The sequence below is a fragment of the Lepisma saccharinum genome, chromosome 1 (assembly GCF_977018435.1).
Source record: "Lepisma saccharinum chromosome 1, izLepSacc3.1, whole genome shotgun sequence".
NCBI classification, from domain to species: Eukaryota; Metazoa; Arthropoda; class Insecta; order Zygentoma; family Lepismatidae; genus Lepisma; species Lepisma saccharinum.
The window spans coordinates 203,201,944-203,219,323 of NC_139229.1; the positions used below are offsets into that span (position 1 = coordinate 203,201,944).

A 17,380-nucleotide genomic window follows, 5' to 3' on the forward strand; every position below is an offset into this window, starting at 1 on the left:
GAGTCTTACATTTATCTCATGCATAATGGCAATTATGTACTGTGACATCTCTGGCAAGTTTTACCACTAGTGCTGAGAAAGTTTCTAGCAGGAAATCATGATTGTCGCCAGATACGGTTACAAGGGGAAGTTGGAGATACGTAAGGTGGAGAAAATCATAAAAGTGAATGCTGCCTACTTCCAGGAATCCATTATGGCCCCAATCTATTGGACAGACATCCCTCGTTTGTACGGAGCCAGGAAGAACAAGGTGCAGATCCACATGGACGAAGCCTTCAGCCACGCCGCTAGATCATCCCTCAGGTTCTATCAGGACATGGAGCAGGAAACAGGAATCCATATTATTCCCTTTCAGGACATTTCTGTCCAAAGCCCTGATGCCAGTCCAATGAATTTCTGCGCATTTGGACTGTTAAAACGACGTCTACAACATTGCCGCCCCCACACCCTCACTGACCTATGAAAAGCCTGTAAGGAGGAATGGGATGGGATCCCTATGCATGTGCTCCAACGTAGTTTGTTGCAGTGGAAATAGCAATGTTTGGCGATAGTCCATAATGCTAGTGGTCCCATAGAACACAACCGGGCTGTGGTGGCAGCATGGCTTTTCATAGGGTAAGTACACATTACATTTTGGTCAGATATAACCCAATCAACCTCTGTATTAGTCTATGGGAGCTATTGGCAATCAAAGAATCCATTGTTGATGCTTTGTCAGTTCCTGAAAAATATTTTTTTGCAATGTGTAATTAGAGCCACTCTGTTGTAGTTGGTAGGGTGTCTGACTGCAATGTGGGAGACCAGAGTTTGTTTCCTGGACTGGATGTTCTGAGGTCAGAATTTCACCAGGCTAGTGCCTGCATAATGTGGCTCTGGGGCTCACACAGCCTCAAATCAATGTGTACCTGGGGAAACCCTGGAGTTTAAAGGTGGCCAGAGCATGGTGCTGATCACATCACCTCTAAAATGTCCGAGATCGAGAATATGTAGTGTGGGGCCTTACCCTCACATACCCTAAATGTGCCTTCAATGCATGGTGTTGTATACAGAAAAGAAACCTTACCTTTGACCTTACCTAATATGGAATGTTTATTTGCGGCAGAATCTATGTATAGATTGTTTTCCTTAGATTCATTTTGCAGCAAGTCTTTTAAAAGTTATTTTTTGTATTATTTATGATAACACGAATTTGCAGTTGCATCTATGTCTAGTTGGGTCGCACTTCTCTTCAACATTGCTGCAGGGAAGAGGGTTACAATTCAATTTCTATTGTTTTAGCAAACCAAATCTTGTTATACAGATTTAAACTTTACATACTTCTTTCCTCCTACAATTTTGAGTATCTCTCCATAAGTTTTCCCGTCAAAGAGTGGATGCAACTTGGCTCTCCAAGATTTTTGTTTGCTGTTGACTGCATCAACTATTTCTTGCTGGTTTTCAAATACAGTATTCTCCTAAAATAAATAAATAACATTTTAAAAAATAATAGATAAAACCCAGATAATTAGGAGAATCAAATTATACATTCTTGACAAATTAAAGATTAAATAGTCATGGAGACTTAATGACCCAAACTCAATTTAATTTGTATGCAGCTAGGTCTACGGTTGCAAAATTTACCATAAATAAGATCAGTTGTAAAGTCAAACTTTGGTGAAGTTAGTAACACAAACATGTAGTACCAATATATTTATACAATTTTCAAACAAATCTCCACATCCTGAATTTCTATTTATGGATGAATAAACCATTATAGATAAATAATGGTTTATTAGCACACATTTTTACATACCTTGATGTAGAAAGTCTCTGAATTTAGAAAAATGGTCAATGCAACTCGATGTGTGCACATTGAGTTGCCCTGCAGACATCTAAATGGTATTCAAGTTCCAAGTGTTCTGTAGCATCTGTGGAGTGACTAGTGCCAGGCTTGTTTCCACATTACACATTGACACGAATGTGCATTCACTCTTGGTGCATAAACTCGAAGAGTTTCCTCTGTTCAAATATTTTGAAGGGGCATAATTGCATTGCAACATTACATTGATACACTGTTCAAGCATAAATATTGTTTTTTGGTAAGAATCTGAATGATCATCATCATTCTTATCAATGACGGTTCAAAATGGTATCTCCTCATATCTAGGGTTACCAGATCGCTGTAAGGGAAATGTAGGACATGCTGTCCCAAAATGTAGGACATTAAGTCAAAATGTAGGACGCAACACATTCTCAATAAATAAATAATACATATTTCTATAGAACACGTTAGGAAATAGTTGAAAATGACACTTTTCAGTTTTTAAAAAAAATATTTCCCAACGAATGTTTAAAGGCAAAATTTCAAAACTTGCAATCATACTAATCAATGCACCTCTTACTACTTGATTTAAGTGGTACTTCTCAGAGGAGACAATTTTTATTAAAATTTCAGGTTTAGTCAAACTATATATTGATGTTAGAGTGGACAGTCAAACTCTTTGAAATTATAGGGACCAATACCAAACATTTTACAGACTTTATAAAAAAACAATTCTCTCCTGAGTCTGTGTTGATGGTAATGAAAGTACTCTCAACATTTGAATTATGACCTGTAATGGCAAACAAATATTCAGCAATTATTGTAATTTAAAATGGTTTAATCTTGGCTAGTTTTTAGTTCAATAACAGGGTGTCTACCAAAATAATACATCCAGAAATCTTGACTTTTTCTGGACTTTTCTAGATCCTACTTAGGTAAAGTTGGAAATTAGTAATTAAGAAAATACATATTTATTTAATGAAAATCCCTACAAAAGGGCCAGTTAAGATGAAAACTGAAGCTGAATTTAAGAAGAGAATTAGATCTCCTTTCTCGTATTAATGCATCCTGAACTGTGTTTGGCAGACAAGCGAGGCTTTGGCGTCTGGACTCACAGCCAGTATAATCTTATGTGAGATTTGTGTCGGTTGTCCCTATATGTTTATGACTATCCATTCATCCATCTTATATTACCATCATTCATCCTCATCTTCACGATTAGCCAAAGGGACAGAAAAAAGTGAAGTAAAATAAACTAAATCAACCAATCAATAGCAAAAATTCTTGATCACAAGAATAATTTATTGCCTCTTAGTGACGTCTTGACCTACTTGTTGATTTTTTTACTTTTTCTTGACTTCCATGACTTTCTTGACTGGCAGACACCCTGAAGGACTTTGTTGTCTGTACCTCTGCTTTACAATCAAATTATATTGAATAAGAATGAGCAACACCTTGTTCCATCAGTATAAACCCTAAGGCAAGAAATTCTGCTCAGGCATTGAACAGTGACGTTATCAGAAAGTGGTCCCACGACTTTGTTCATTAATTGCTTCCGTTTTCCAGTTTGTTTAATAGCAGGACAAACTTTATTCTTTTTGTGCAATGACTGAATCAAAATAAATTTCACTATTGAGTTTGGAAGCGCAGTCTATAGACTTGCAATTTGCATGACTTTTTTCTGTTACGTATTTTACTAATTAATATTATGTGACGCTCAAAATGTAGGACATTTATGATATTTTTCAAATTCCTCCCGGACGCCGGACATGTAGGACATGTCCGGGAAAATCCGGACGTCTGGTAACCCTACTCATATCTCTTAAGAAGCATGAATCGACTGGAAACACCTTGGTTCTCCCTCAGAACAATTTGATTAAAGCATGAAAAATATGAGTGCAGATAATGTAATGAGAGATGATGAGGCAAGTAGCACCATCGTCACATTCCCTCACCTTACCTGCTTTCATTGTTTTTGTCCTGATTTAATCAAATTGTCTTTAGCATTACCTGAGGTGTTCCATATTGAAACATTAACATTTTTTAACCATCACAGATACTGATTAGGAATTTTATTATTATAAAAAGATGTGGGAACATGCACTGTAGAAAAGAACTACAGTAGATTAATGTAGCCTCAAAGGAAACTCCAACATAGTGGAGGTTTACGTGTATAATGCATGACAATGCAAGAAGCCCCAGGTTCAAATTCTAGTCAAGCTTTGGTGTATCATTGTGTTTGTTCAATCGCCATCTCATCAGTTCATTATTCATCCTTGTTGTTGCAATTAAGCCAAGAGGAGAAAAACAACATTAAAAAAAATAACTAAAGAAGAGAAAGGAGACATATCCATTCAGGTTAAATATGGCTTTCATACTATCAGCTTTCACACCAACGTTACCATCCTCCATCTACATGCTGTAGAATACTCATTAAAGGCACTGTTGAAACAAATGGAACCATTTACACTGGAGCATAACTCAGTGTGAAACACCCCATTTATTTCTGTATGTTTTGAAACAAGTTACAAGGAGCAAATTCCAGGCACCAGGTAATTTGTAGCATGGGACTTCAGTGTGAAAGGTGCCTTGCACAAGTGTTATTGAAGATCTTTAACTGCTAAGGTAACATACACATCCATGCATGAATAACTGAAAACAAACTTATTATCTGGACACATACATACCTGAAAATCACTGAATGGATGCCGATGAACTTTCACAACTTCTGATCCCTGTTTCCTTCCATAGAAGCAAGCCCAGTGTCTGACAGTAACATCACTTGACCATCCATTGAAAGTTTTCCCACAATAACTTGTGATGTTTTTTCCTTCCTAATGAATGAGAAGTACCTAATATCAACTTCAAGCAACTTTATCAGAATATTATTATTTCATGTTCTTGTCATCTGCCCTAATACTACAAATATATTTTAAATAATACAACTAAATAAATCAATGCTCCCACATAGCTGAATAATATAGTGCCATTGACTTTGGTATGAGTTATCATGGATTTGATCCCCTGTGGGAGTTCCAACAGCTTCATGAAGATAATTGGGGAGTTGCTTGAAAGCAATAATAGAAGACTCAGCTCTCAAAAGCTAGAAACCAGTGGTGATGGAACTCTAGTCTTGGTCCTCAAAGATCTATTGCATCACAGAGTTTGGTATAATAAATTCAGAAAAAATAAAGAACTAAATTCTACATTTTTTGTCTCTCTGGGAATAAATAGTTCACTTGTTATTCTCTGTGTTCATTGTTAAAAGTATAGACAAAATTGACAAATATTATGAAAATTCATTATTTTTTTTAAAAAAAAACTACCTTGACGTGCAGATATTAAAAAAAATAACATTGCAAGTTTTCCAATTATCTATAAATTTAAACATATATGTGTATATATTCAATATGTTTATTTTCACCAGAAAATATGTGTAAGTTTTAAGATTAAATGTACTGAATGAGTTATTTATATTAAATACATTTCAAAATTGGGTGACCCTTTGTAACCCCTACCCCCAAAATAACTGTTTTATCCCTGCTGGAACTTTCTACTGATTACAATATTACACTGAAACCCAATGGTTTTCTATTGAAAACTCTCAGTAGGTCTAATGTACAGCTACAGTACACAGTAAAGATACTACAAGTGAAGATATTCTATTAATTATTAAATTTAATATGTATGTACTGTCTTTGGCTTAAGATGGTGGATGTAAACATAACTTTCCATTCGTCCTGATTAACAATTTTTATTTATATCTACTTGAAAATCTGAACACAGTATATGTTTAAAAACACCTACTGAAATTTGGTGAATCCACTATGCAGACCATGGGAAAGAGGATGGCGATAAAAAATAGTTCAATTTTCCTCCACCAGGTTGAAATGTGGCGCTGTACTTCCATGATGGGTTGTAATAATGACGTAAACTTCTCCAATTGGTTATGGATTTGCATATACCTTGCAATCTTGCAATAAACGAGAGATTATTTTCTCGCAACTTCCAGCCACTAACAAATGTCTTTCTAATTAATAAGCTGTTAGGTTCAAAATAAAGTAATGAATGAATGAATGAATTCTAATTAATAACTCAGCTAAATCACTTAACATGATTATTTGTACAACCCATCATGGAAGTACAGCGCCACATTTCAACCTGGTGGCGGAAAATTCAACTATTTTTTTTTTTATCGCCATCCTCTTCCCCTTCTGCATAGTGGATTCACCAAATTTCAGAGTTCTACGATGCCTCAAACAGGCTACAGAGGTCACTGAGTTGGTAACTTTAATTCTGGCCACCCGGTATTATTACTCATAATGTGAGCTATAAAAAGTGGAATTATGTTGGCATGGCGTGAGGAATTAAATAGCAGCTTGCAATATTAAAATAATTCAAAATCACTTACTTGTGTGTAGTACGAAAAAGCGAAATATCGTCTTTCATTAACATTAACTTCAAACCCTTGGTTGTATATTAGTGTCCAACGACCAACATTGCCATACTCATCTGTGGCTATGTCAGGATACTCAAGGTTTACTCGGACTCGCCTTTCAATTGTTCCTGTTAATAAATGAAACAAATACTGATAATAATACCTAGTAATTAAGAGAAAATATGCAATTCATTTAAAAATCATAATTTCTTTCTTTTTCAAAATTTTGGTTAAACTTTAGCAAGTTTTGAAAGTTCATAGGAAAAGTCACAGTTTTGAAATCACATATAACTGCCATATGCTTTAAATTTCATTATTTCTGGTGAATTCTTCTCTCTTTCTTTCTGTTCATCCTCTCTTGTGCCATCATATATATGGACTTGCAGTGGCTTGGTTATATTCATAGGCGGACAGATCCATTCAACACATCCTCCCAACGCCCATGGAGAGAGCACTTAACTACAACCAAAAGGCAAATGCATTATAATATGATTATTAACAGTTCCAACTTTTAAATGTAGTCAACACATGTGCATTAGACAATTATAAATTTGAAGCACGTAAAATATTTTCATTTGATTTGATGACATGCCGACTGCAGAGCCTACTCCCTTGTGTTTGTGTCCAATATTTTCGCTTTACTGCCTGAATCCACTGATTTTTTTATTTCAGGTGTGTCTGAAATCGATGCATAGATACTTGAGAACAATTTTTTCCCTATCTCAAGTTTTAACCAGAAGCCACACAAAAATTGTCACCTTTTCTTAAAACACTGCCTCTACACCTTTGAACTCCATGTTATTTTTTTCGTAACTGGAAGTGCAGTCCCCGCCCATGCCAAGGAAGCACAGAAATGTAAACATCTGGTGAATAGACCCATAACATGGAATCATTTTGCAAAAGGTTTGGTGTTCCAACTTTCATGTTAAGGAAAGCAATTACTATAAGTTGGAGACAAGTGCTTCAAAAATTAAATAAGATTAAAGATAATGCTGAAATATTTTATCATGATGTCATGCCAGGGGTTTATCCAGAATTTTCAATCTCGGAGGTGGTTGTAATGGTAAATTTGGAGCCAAAATAACTAAAATTTGGGCCTTTCTGAAAAATTTTGGAGGGTATTGAGGAAATTTTGTGTGTGTGTGGATAAATCAATTCACAGGGATTCGTACCTTTTAATCTCCATGCTTTCCAGCAAGGCTTACTTGCATTCATTCTAACATTAGTAATAAATATTAAATTATCTTAAGATTAATAGTTGATCATCTACTCCCTAAAAATTTCTAAAACTAGCAATAAGTCTAAATCTTTTAGTATATAATGCACACACACACACTATGAACTGTGCAAATTATTTGTCAACATCTGAAATAAATAGGTAGTGTTATCCTGCGCTCCCCCTAGGTCCTCCCACAACCCTTGTTTATATTGGTTGTTCACTTATTTTTTTCATTGCTCCCATTTTTCAGCATCCAGAGCACATGCCACTTGGTTCCTTCTGACTACTGCCTTGCTGCACTGATGCACATTAAAGAAATGATTGAGGAGGCAGATGTGGTGGGAATGTCTTCTGATTGACAGTCACATTTAATATATTCCCAAATACTGTACAAACGTGGCCATTTCACCTAAAACAGCATTTACTTAAGTAGTTTACTTGTTCACTGGGGCCGGTAAATAATACAGAATGTCTCAATATTTGTTATTTTATCCAAGCTGTATAAATTATTTATTTATTAAAAATTGAAAAATAAAATAAGACCGTTGCAGTCACCACAAGATCCTTTGTGGAGGGCGGCAACCTCCCGACTTCTACAATCCACCCATGTTGATTGATTTTTACTTCGCTTTTCTATCACTTTTGGCTAATCGCAAATTGAGGATGAGTGATGATGGCATGAAATTAATGAAGGAACACTCACAAAAACCCCCAATGTCCAGGCCTGTATTCGAACCTAGAACCCCTGTCATCATAGCGTGCTGTGCTGACTACTCCGGCTGGAAGTCGACTAATCCACTCTTGTAACAAGTAGTCCTTCACTTAAAGATCTTTCGTCGCCCCACACCTTTCAACATCCATGGCACGTACCCCCCTAATAACTACAGTCTTGTCACATGTTTAGTAAAATGCCACAGTGTTTACTTTATTTTATTCAAATTGTGCAAATATCAATATCTGAAAAAAATTAAAAAGGACCTCTTAGGTTGTAGCCCTCCAGAGCCCCATCAAGTTCCTTCCCAAGTAACTCAAAGTGGTTGGCCCAACGTTAGGCCAACGTACTGAAAATGGTTGGCCAAATGTAAGAACCTACCATTGGGAAACGGTAATTTTGGCCATGGTTCCAACATTGGCCCAACGAGTGGTTTTTACGTTGGGCCAACGTATGGTTTTACATTTATTGTGGGGCCAAATGTAAACAATAGTACAAATTATTTGTGAAAAAAAAACTCAGCACTTTCTCAGTCACATGGTATCATTGTTTTCAAGGCACTGTATCTTCAAGTGGTACCACAAAAACTTTCTAGAGTTTACTTAGTTTTCCACCTTTCATGTAATTTAGTCTGCACATAACATTGTTTAACAACCTCACATGAATACCTGTAAGAATGTTCTTGTTCTCCTACAGTTAAAGAGGCAAACAATAAGCAATTCCCAACATATCCATAACTGCTGAGACAAAGGACTGGTGAGTGACTGCAAGTTAAAAATAGCTTCTACTTTCATTAAAACTATATTATTATATACAGCATGTGCTGTGACTGAAATGTTCGAATAGAAACACTTGTTACATGTCATTCATTTTACAGTCTTGAATTTACAGCATACTCTTGAAAGTTGTCTTAACATGAGAAAGTTGTTTTTAAAACTGATTTTGACTCACTTTTTCATGGTTGGGCAAACGTTGGCAATCACCGTTGGCCCAATGTAAGACCAACGCAGGGGTGCCCACAGGGGGGTTTCATGACGCGCCTGGGTCATGGGAATTTTTTTTGGGGGGACAACATTTTATACCAATTCTATATATTTTCACACAAAAATGGGGGGGATCGTATCGTTTGACTTTTTTTTTATTTTTAGTTTTGATTATTATGTATAGTTAGTTTTTCTACCTACCTGTGGGTGATCGTGAAACACCACCTCTTATGCCTTTAGAATTGGTTTGGATGAAAGGGGGGGGTGGCGTGGTATTCGCATTAATACAAGGTTAGTCGAGCAGACAAACTGTGCAGAATAAGGTTGACTAACAATGGCAGTGAGCCTAAAGTATCTAAAGTAAACATATTTTGCTTAAATATGTCTGTATTATACAGTGCCGCAACCATAGGGGGCCAGGGGGCTCTTTCCCCCTCCCCCAACATTCGACGAGACTAAGAAAAGAAGTAGCCTATTGCGAGCGAAGCGGGCAAGATAATTTTACGAAATGTATTTTTATTTGCATGTAATTTGAAATCAAGGGGGATAATTGTTCCTCTGTGTCCCTCTGCAGTTGCCCTTGGCCGTCAATGTTTGCCTCCCCTCTAGAATCGACTTCCGTCGAAGGTTGGGGGAGCAACCCCGCCACTGAAACTTTCGCACGTAAAAACTGACGTTGGCCCAACGGCTCTGGTTACTTGGGATTAGGGACAGTCGCCTTGCGCAAAGCTTTAATCGAGTGTCGCTGTTTGTGACCCCCTAGGACCATCTCTGCCTAAATCACTAGGCTATGTGACGGCTGATAGACTGCTTCATATTGGAAGAATTTAACGAATAATTTTACATCTTCTAAAACAACAACAACAACTTACCAAAATCACTGCAGTTCTCGGACCTATCATGTGTCCGTGGTCCCTCATACAACAGCCATTCTCCTACAATGTCCTCGTACGTGCAATTCGCGGGTGTATCTCCAAAAGCTAGTTCAACGCTAAACAACAGCGTTAGAATCAGTCCTCCAAACGCTGCAACTTTGAACATTGTCAACCACTAATTGAATTGTTTAAGTCCTCAGCGATCACAGCACTGCACACACTATTGCAGGAACTGGGGAGCGACTAATAGTTTCAGTCCAACATGAACGCAGCCTTCAGCAACCAAATGGACTGTGAGATCATTGATGACGCGTTTTCCATTTGTCATGGATAATTCATGTTTTGCTCGCCGCATTGTTGATGCTTTAGTTCAGTTCAAGAGTTCGTGATAGTTGCTACTGATAAAGTCAGTGTTTTGAGACCTCCGACTGTTGAACCATGGATGACACGGTCAAAGTAAATATTTATTAATTTCCTAAGCATTGATAGCAAGGAACATCTGATATTATGAGCTTTGCTGAAGAGCTAGAAAAAGCTTCTTGGCTATTTACAAGAGATGCTTAAAGATAGGCATAAGCTTCGGTGAGCATGAATCTAGTTTACGAAACGACAAGAAAACAGACCAGAATATCATCTTACTAACAGTACAACCTGTCCATTTCAGCGAGTTTTCCTCTTATGTTTTAAAAGTTTTCAGTCTAACATAAAATGCTGACAAAGTTGGCGTAAATAAGTTGCAGCATTAAATTTGCCAGTAAATGGATCCACGTGGTAATAATTCTGTTACGATGTGAGTCTTTCATCTTCTTATCGATTCTAATCATTAATGATGCAGATGCTTTATTGTACAGTATTTTTGCTTATTTTACGTCGCTTTTCTACCCCATTAGGTTAATCGCAACGATGAGAATGAACGAAATGACGAAGACAAGGTTAGCCTAAGGCTCGTATTATGGGTGTCGCAAGGGGGTGCGGATCGAATCGGTAAGTTCAGTGAATTATCAACAAACCTCATCATCCCTAAAATTTCCTTACCACCCCCATAAATCTTTTCACAAAGGTAGCCTACTATTTATGGTCATTTTGGTCCTTTACCTTTACACCACCCCTCTGGAAACTGGTATCATTAATTTCAAATTAGACAAAAGTAAACATTTCATAATTTTAATAGTTCATAATAACATAAATAAAGTCCAGTTAATTAATACCCAGCACAAAAACCAAAGAAGAAAGATAAGTTAGCTCAGAAAATAAGTGTAAAATGCATAAGAACCAAGTCAAAACGTAACATTTACATATTCTACCAAACAGTGGTGACAATTGGATTCCAAAACTGAGGGGGCAAGGTGCCAAAACTGGGGAGGGGGCAAGGACAGTTTACTTCCCTTTGTAGATAAGGTTTAGCCTAGTGCGAGGGCAAAAGTGGCAAAACGTGGGGGCAACTGCCCCCCACGCACGCCCCTAATCACCGCCACTGCTACCACATAATTCAAGGAATAAATAGTTCCATGACTTTTCAAAATTCCAGAGAAGAGAAGTCACATAACGTAATCTCCATGGCTATAATTCCCCCCTAACATTGAACGAAGTAAATCTTAATAGAAAATGAGAATAATATTTCACTATATTAACATCATAAAAAGTGTACAACAGGCCAGATATTCACTCACCAGGTGTATCGAGTAGAAGGGTTACCACAAGATTATAATAATAATAAGAAAACTCGAATTCTAAGCGTACATGGTTGGCTGTGCATGTGAATCTGGCAGCATTCAGATACAGGCGATGAAGTGCAGCAAATATCCTACAAATTTGTGCATTTATTATATTTAAATAAGCTCTAGATTTAAATGTCTCTGAAAAGTCACATATCTAGAAATATGTTTAGAGGGGTCCGAACAAAGTGTCTAAAAAAACTAATATTAATAACAATATCAATGTTTAAATTAAAATAATTTAGTTATAATTAAATTAAATATTAATTAAAACATGTAAATTTATTAATATTGCATACGTAATATTGCATTACGTAAAAATATGGTATAAAAATATAGGTATAATATCATATATTTATTATCTAGCTTGCCACTTAAGATCGCCAAAATTTGATAATGACAAGGATATTAATGTCAAATAGATAAGATATTGAATATTTATCGAATAATAATAAAAAAGAATGTTAGTTCAAATTGACGAAAACTAAAGTTCCTGATTAATATTTTGTGCATACTATCATCAGTAGTATTGTGCATGAATCTTCTTTGGTATTGTCCTTCAAAGCAATATGATCCAAATATAATAATAATAATAATAATAATAATAATAGTAATAATAAATATTATAATAACCTTGCCTTCCAAATTCCTAGGAAATAATTAACCATCGATTACAGTGGAATCGAGTGCAGTATTATGCTGTAAAGTACATTTTAATTATTTTATTTTTGTACTTGGTAAGTCTTTCGGGGAGGCGTCCGAACCCACTGAACCCATCAGTTTTCCCCTGCGCACGCCAGTGCCTACACATAGCTATCTATTTTGAGCTTTCGTGCCTCTTTATAATAACTTTAGTTTTTTATTGTCTATTTCAAATGTTAAGAAAGACGAACTACTATACTAACTTAGATAACTTAAAACTGAGATTGTGGAAGTTTTGACTCGTATTCACATTCCTGAAGAGGAATTATAATATTGCAGATATCAAGCATGGTGGAGACTGTGTCCGAGCTCCCCCTCCCCATGCCCCTCCATTGCACTTGTCAATTTCGTATTTATTACCGAGTGGGGGGTACACTTCTCGTTACAAGAACTCGGTTAAACTCCCAGCTGAGCGAGTTTGCACTCAGCTCCTTCACTTTGATTGGTTCCTTTCTTGTCGAGACCTAGTTGTCAAGTCAATTTCTGGACTGGTATATATTGGTTATACATTTTTCACTCGCAGACGCGTGTAGAGAGATTTCGACTTAAATAATTTAGTCAGATACAGAGAAAGAAGACGGGACAGAACAAAACGCACAGAGAAAGCGCGAGGATGCAAAAGAAAAGACAGAGAAGGGGTAAAAAGATAGAGAGAGAGACAGTGGGCTGGGAGTAGGTAAAAGAGAAGAAGCGGAACGGAGATAAAGAAACAGAGCATAAAGAGAGAGAGAGAGGCAATAACAGGGATAAAGAAAGGTAGAGAGAAAGAGAAAGGTGTACAAAAAGAGGAAGAGAGAAAAACAGAAACAGATATAACTTGACAAGTTTAAAAACAAGACGCTGCAATCCATTGTTTGCGCATCTCGCATCACATTTCCCCACCCCATTGTCTGCAGCGACGTTAGTTCGCAGTGTTGCAAACCTGGAAGGAGAGAAATCGTCTGAGAATTTTCAACGAAATTTGAATGTGAAAGGCATGAATTAGTATCCCGTCACCTACGCTACCTATTGATTACGCTAAATTCTAAATACATTTTGATATATTCCCTTTAAACCTTAAATGAATTAAGTTATATTAGGGATATTTCTTACCAGCATACAAGACATGTATGACATAAAACGATAGAAAAATGAAAAATATATAAACGATAGAACTGAGCTCACCTTCTAAATGTTTTCCAGTTCTCCTTCTTCAGTTTCACTCTCCCACTCATCCGAGTCTGTGTCTAACGATGAATCTGTGTCCGTGTCTGAATCGGCTTCACCAAGTCTAATTATCAGTTCATGTACACGCTCGTCCTTAAGTCCATCTCTTTCAAAGTAAGAATTTTCAATTTTTTTCACGTGTTGACATTTAATCCATTTCTGTACAGAATATTCACTAAATAATTTTCCCAGCAATTCTTTCTTTGCGTCCAGTGAATCCGAAATGAATTCCCTTGCCTTACCCTTGATTCCCCCCCCCCCCACAAGCTCAATGGGATTCAAGTCTGCGTGGTAAGGCGGAAGTCGTATTATGGTGTGCCCCGCGTTTCTAAATTTCGTGTCAATCGCATACTGTTTCACATAAGGTACACTTTGAATTTTTAAGAACAATTGCCTTTTGTTCATTGTTCACAATGCTTTCACTCTATTCTCCGCATCAATTTCAGTTTCGTTTGCAGGTTTGTCTGTCGCTGAGAGCCACTGTACCATGAAAATCGTCATATTTGTTTTAGCTTAATTTATCTGAGTTTGCTCCACTGGTACTCTCAACGCCAGACCAGTGAGTAGAAGAGTGGTGGGGAGGATGACGTAATAGGAAGTGCTCCGCAGCGATCTGCGCATATCGGGACTTAACTTGTCAGTAAGAAATCGAGATAAAATTAAGAAGAATGTAGAAAACATTGCGGGAAACGCAGAACAAAAAAAAAAAATGAAAGAGAACAGCGATGTCACCAAAGGGGGCAGGGGGCAACCACGATGTCAGAAGAGTGGGTGGACGTACGTACAATAGTTAGTTACCCAGGACGCGTCAAGTATCTGAGCGCTCAGCGAGCAAACGTGATGGCTCAGCTACTTGACGACCAAATAGGAAACTACAGAGTTTCCGTTGGCCCGTTACAGCGGGAAGTCCCCTGCTCTAGCCAATTCGAGCGCAGTTGCATCACTCACCGAGCGGCCATTTCTCTCAAGTTAATTCTGCTGGACTGTAGGTATAGAAGACAAGTATAAAAGACTAACGCAGGTGTAAGGGGATCACAACTAGTGAAATATGTAAAGAAAACGAATGTTTCAGAACACTTATTCCACGCTATGACACCAGGGGTGCTGGGTGTTCTTTATGAGTGCCTTTTCACCAATTTCATCATATCATCACTCATCCTCATCTTCGCGATTAGTCAAAAGTGGCATAAATGTAAAGTAAATTAAACCAAACAAATCAAATAAAAATCAGAACACTTATTTTTCAGAGCAGCTCTTTTTTGTTGTTTTTGATACTCCTGGTATATGAAAATTTTTGAATCCACAGTGATGACATTAACATTTATATGTAACTCCATGACACAGCAGGCCGCTGAAGGCCATGGGCTGCCAAGTGGCTTTTAATTGGGTGACACGCGGTCAGAGCATTGAGTCCCATCGGCGCTGTTTTCTGGCTTTGGGGCCCGCTACTTCTTTCCTTCAAGTAGGTCCTCAATTGTCCACAAGATGCTGGGTCGAAACTGAAATCTTGGGGCTCCCACCGGGGATCGAACCCGGGACCGCTCGCACCAAAGGCAAGATCTCTTAACCACTTACAGTGGTGATGGAAGACAATAAATTAAATTAAAGAAAAAATATTACTGTGAATTCAATCGTAACTGCCTTTAAAATATGTCTTTTGAAAATGCATTTCAATTGATTGATTGATTGATTTGGTTTATTTTTCTTCGCTTTTATTCGACTTTTGGCTAATCCCGACGGTAAATGATGATATGACTGGGATTCGAACCCGGATCCCTGGAGTCGTAGCGCGCTGTACTAACGACTCTGTCACGAAGGTCGGCGAAAATGGATTTGAAGTCGGCGCCAGTGATTACATGGATGTAATGAAATGCAGATTTGCAATACTTACCAGGGTTAGTACAGTCTCGTGTCCTACCCACAGGAGCGTCCCCTAAGTAGAACATCCACTTCCCAACTATGTCATCGTAAGCGCAGTTGGCGAAAAACGGCTCGGGGTGTGGTGGCAAGATGGATGCCTCGCAAACCAGAAACGTCAGCAAAATGCAAAATGGCAGCATGATAGTTCAGTTGACTAAAAAGTAAACAGGTCTATAAAGCTTTGTTCTCGCTCTGCCAAGCGTGAAAGCACAAATGTGACTCCAATACAAGAACGCAGTCCTTTACATGCTTCCCAGCATCCTTATCGCTGCTTTCAGTCTTTATTGGACGCCCACACGTGCTTACTGGAGGCATGGAGCTATACCTGGAATTGTTTTCGACGAGAGAGTTTAATCATCATGTGATGGTTATAAGGAACAATAGATGTGGCACCGTCAAGGAATTCGCTGCGATAAAGTGCCGTTTTGTTTTTAACGTAGATCTTGTGCTTACGAATACTTCAGAACAATGGCACATTAGCTGCTTCTAGCAGTGCGTCATTTTTCTATGACCAATTAGCAGAGCTAGCTAGCCGTAAGGGGGGAGAGAAGAGGCGCTCGCTCAAAACCACGCGCACTGGAGGGCTAAACAATAACGTTCAGAAAACATTTATGGTTATTACTTTCTTCTTAAAAATAATAAAAAGAAAGCGAGCTGTTTTGCCACACTCAAAATTACAAAAATCAGCCAATAAGCAAAGTGATATTAAAAATTACTGTACATTTTATAATAATAACGTCATTTCATGAAAATATAGGCTTACGTGTAAATTCACTCCAGCGTCTCGGAGAAAAACGGGCACAATTTTCATTATGGGCCCTCATAAGGACCCGGGTTCGATCCCAGGTGGGATACATTGCGTGAAGTTCACATTCTACTTTAAACTTCAGGGCCAGTACTGATTAGCTTATCTGAACATAAAGTAAACTTAAAACAAACTTTCATTTTTTTTTATCCTTGTGATTTTCGTTATTATTTAAAAACATTTCCTCGTAAAATTCTTTGCTTATTTTAGATCAAACTCAGTTTCTTTTTTGTAAAGAAACGTACTGTAGCTACGAGCTTTGTTTCTTCTTTTCATGAAGAATCGTGTCCTTTGCTAATAAAGCGCTGTTTCAATAAGTTTTTTTTTTTTTTTAAAAAAAAAAACATGTTCAGTTACCAGCAATAACATCAGTTCAAATGCCGCCTGTGTTGAGTGTTGAAGAACGGGCCAAAATAGCAGCGCGTTATGAGGTCTGGGATCTGTGGTACGAGTACAACGGTGGTGGAGGGCTGAACGTGGAATCCATGCAACACTGGATGCAAAAACAATTAAAAATTGCCAGTGTGGCCTTTCAAGGAGATCAGGAAGACCATCAACTTCGAGGACACCAGAGAATGTTGACAGAGTGCGTGAAATGTTCACGAGGAGCCCTAAGAAATCACTGCGTCAAGGAGCTCGTGAAAGTGGCATGTCACGTTATGCAGTTGCAACCATTCTTAAGAAACATCTCTGTTTTAAGCCATGAAAGCCACATTACGTGCAGTAATTGTTTCCTGTGGACTGTGACATAAGAATGAAGTTTGCAGAAAGTTTCTTGGGTTGGAATGATGATTGGCCTGAACTTTTTGAGAACATTCTGTGGTCTGATGAGACAGTGTTTCACATTGGTGGCTTCGTAAACAGGCACAACTGTCATTAAACCCACACGAATGTGTTGAAAAAGCACAGGGGCGTCCGAGGGTGACACTATGGTGTGGTATTACGTTATCCACAGTTGCTGGTCCTTTCTTTTTGCAGAACACAATGAATGCCGAAAGATACCT

General features: G+C 37.7%; 1 protein-coding gene across 2 annotated transcripts in view; it reads right to left on the bottom strand.

The window, feature by feature from the left end:
• LOC145978373 (dipeptidyl peptidase 1-like) overlaps positions 1–15,871 on the bottom strand; it is a 39,112-nt gene extending 23,241 nt beyond the window's left edge. The window contains exons 1-4 of one of the 2 annotated variants that reach the window (XM_083110978.1): positions 15,543–15,871; positions 6,213–6,367; positions 4,489–4,635; positions 1,318–1,454 (exon numbers count right to left, since the gene is read on the bottom strand). In XM_083110978.1, coding sequence (XP_082967104.1) covers positions 1,318–1,454; positions 4,489–4,635; positions 6,213–6,367; positions 15,543–15,711 — 608 coding nt within the window. In that variant the 5' untranslated portion in view covers positions 15,712–15,871. Of the gene's footprint in view, positions 1–1,317; positions 1,455–4,488; positions 4,636–6,212; positions 6,368–10,025; positions 10,301–15,542 lie in introns of those variants that run through there. The other variant, XM_083110986.1, reaches the window with a different exon arrangement.
• Positions 15,872–17,380: the final 1,509 nt, after the last annotated feature.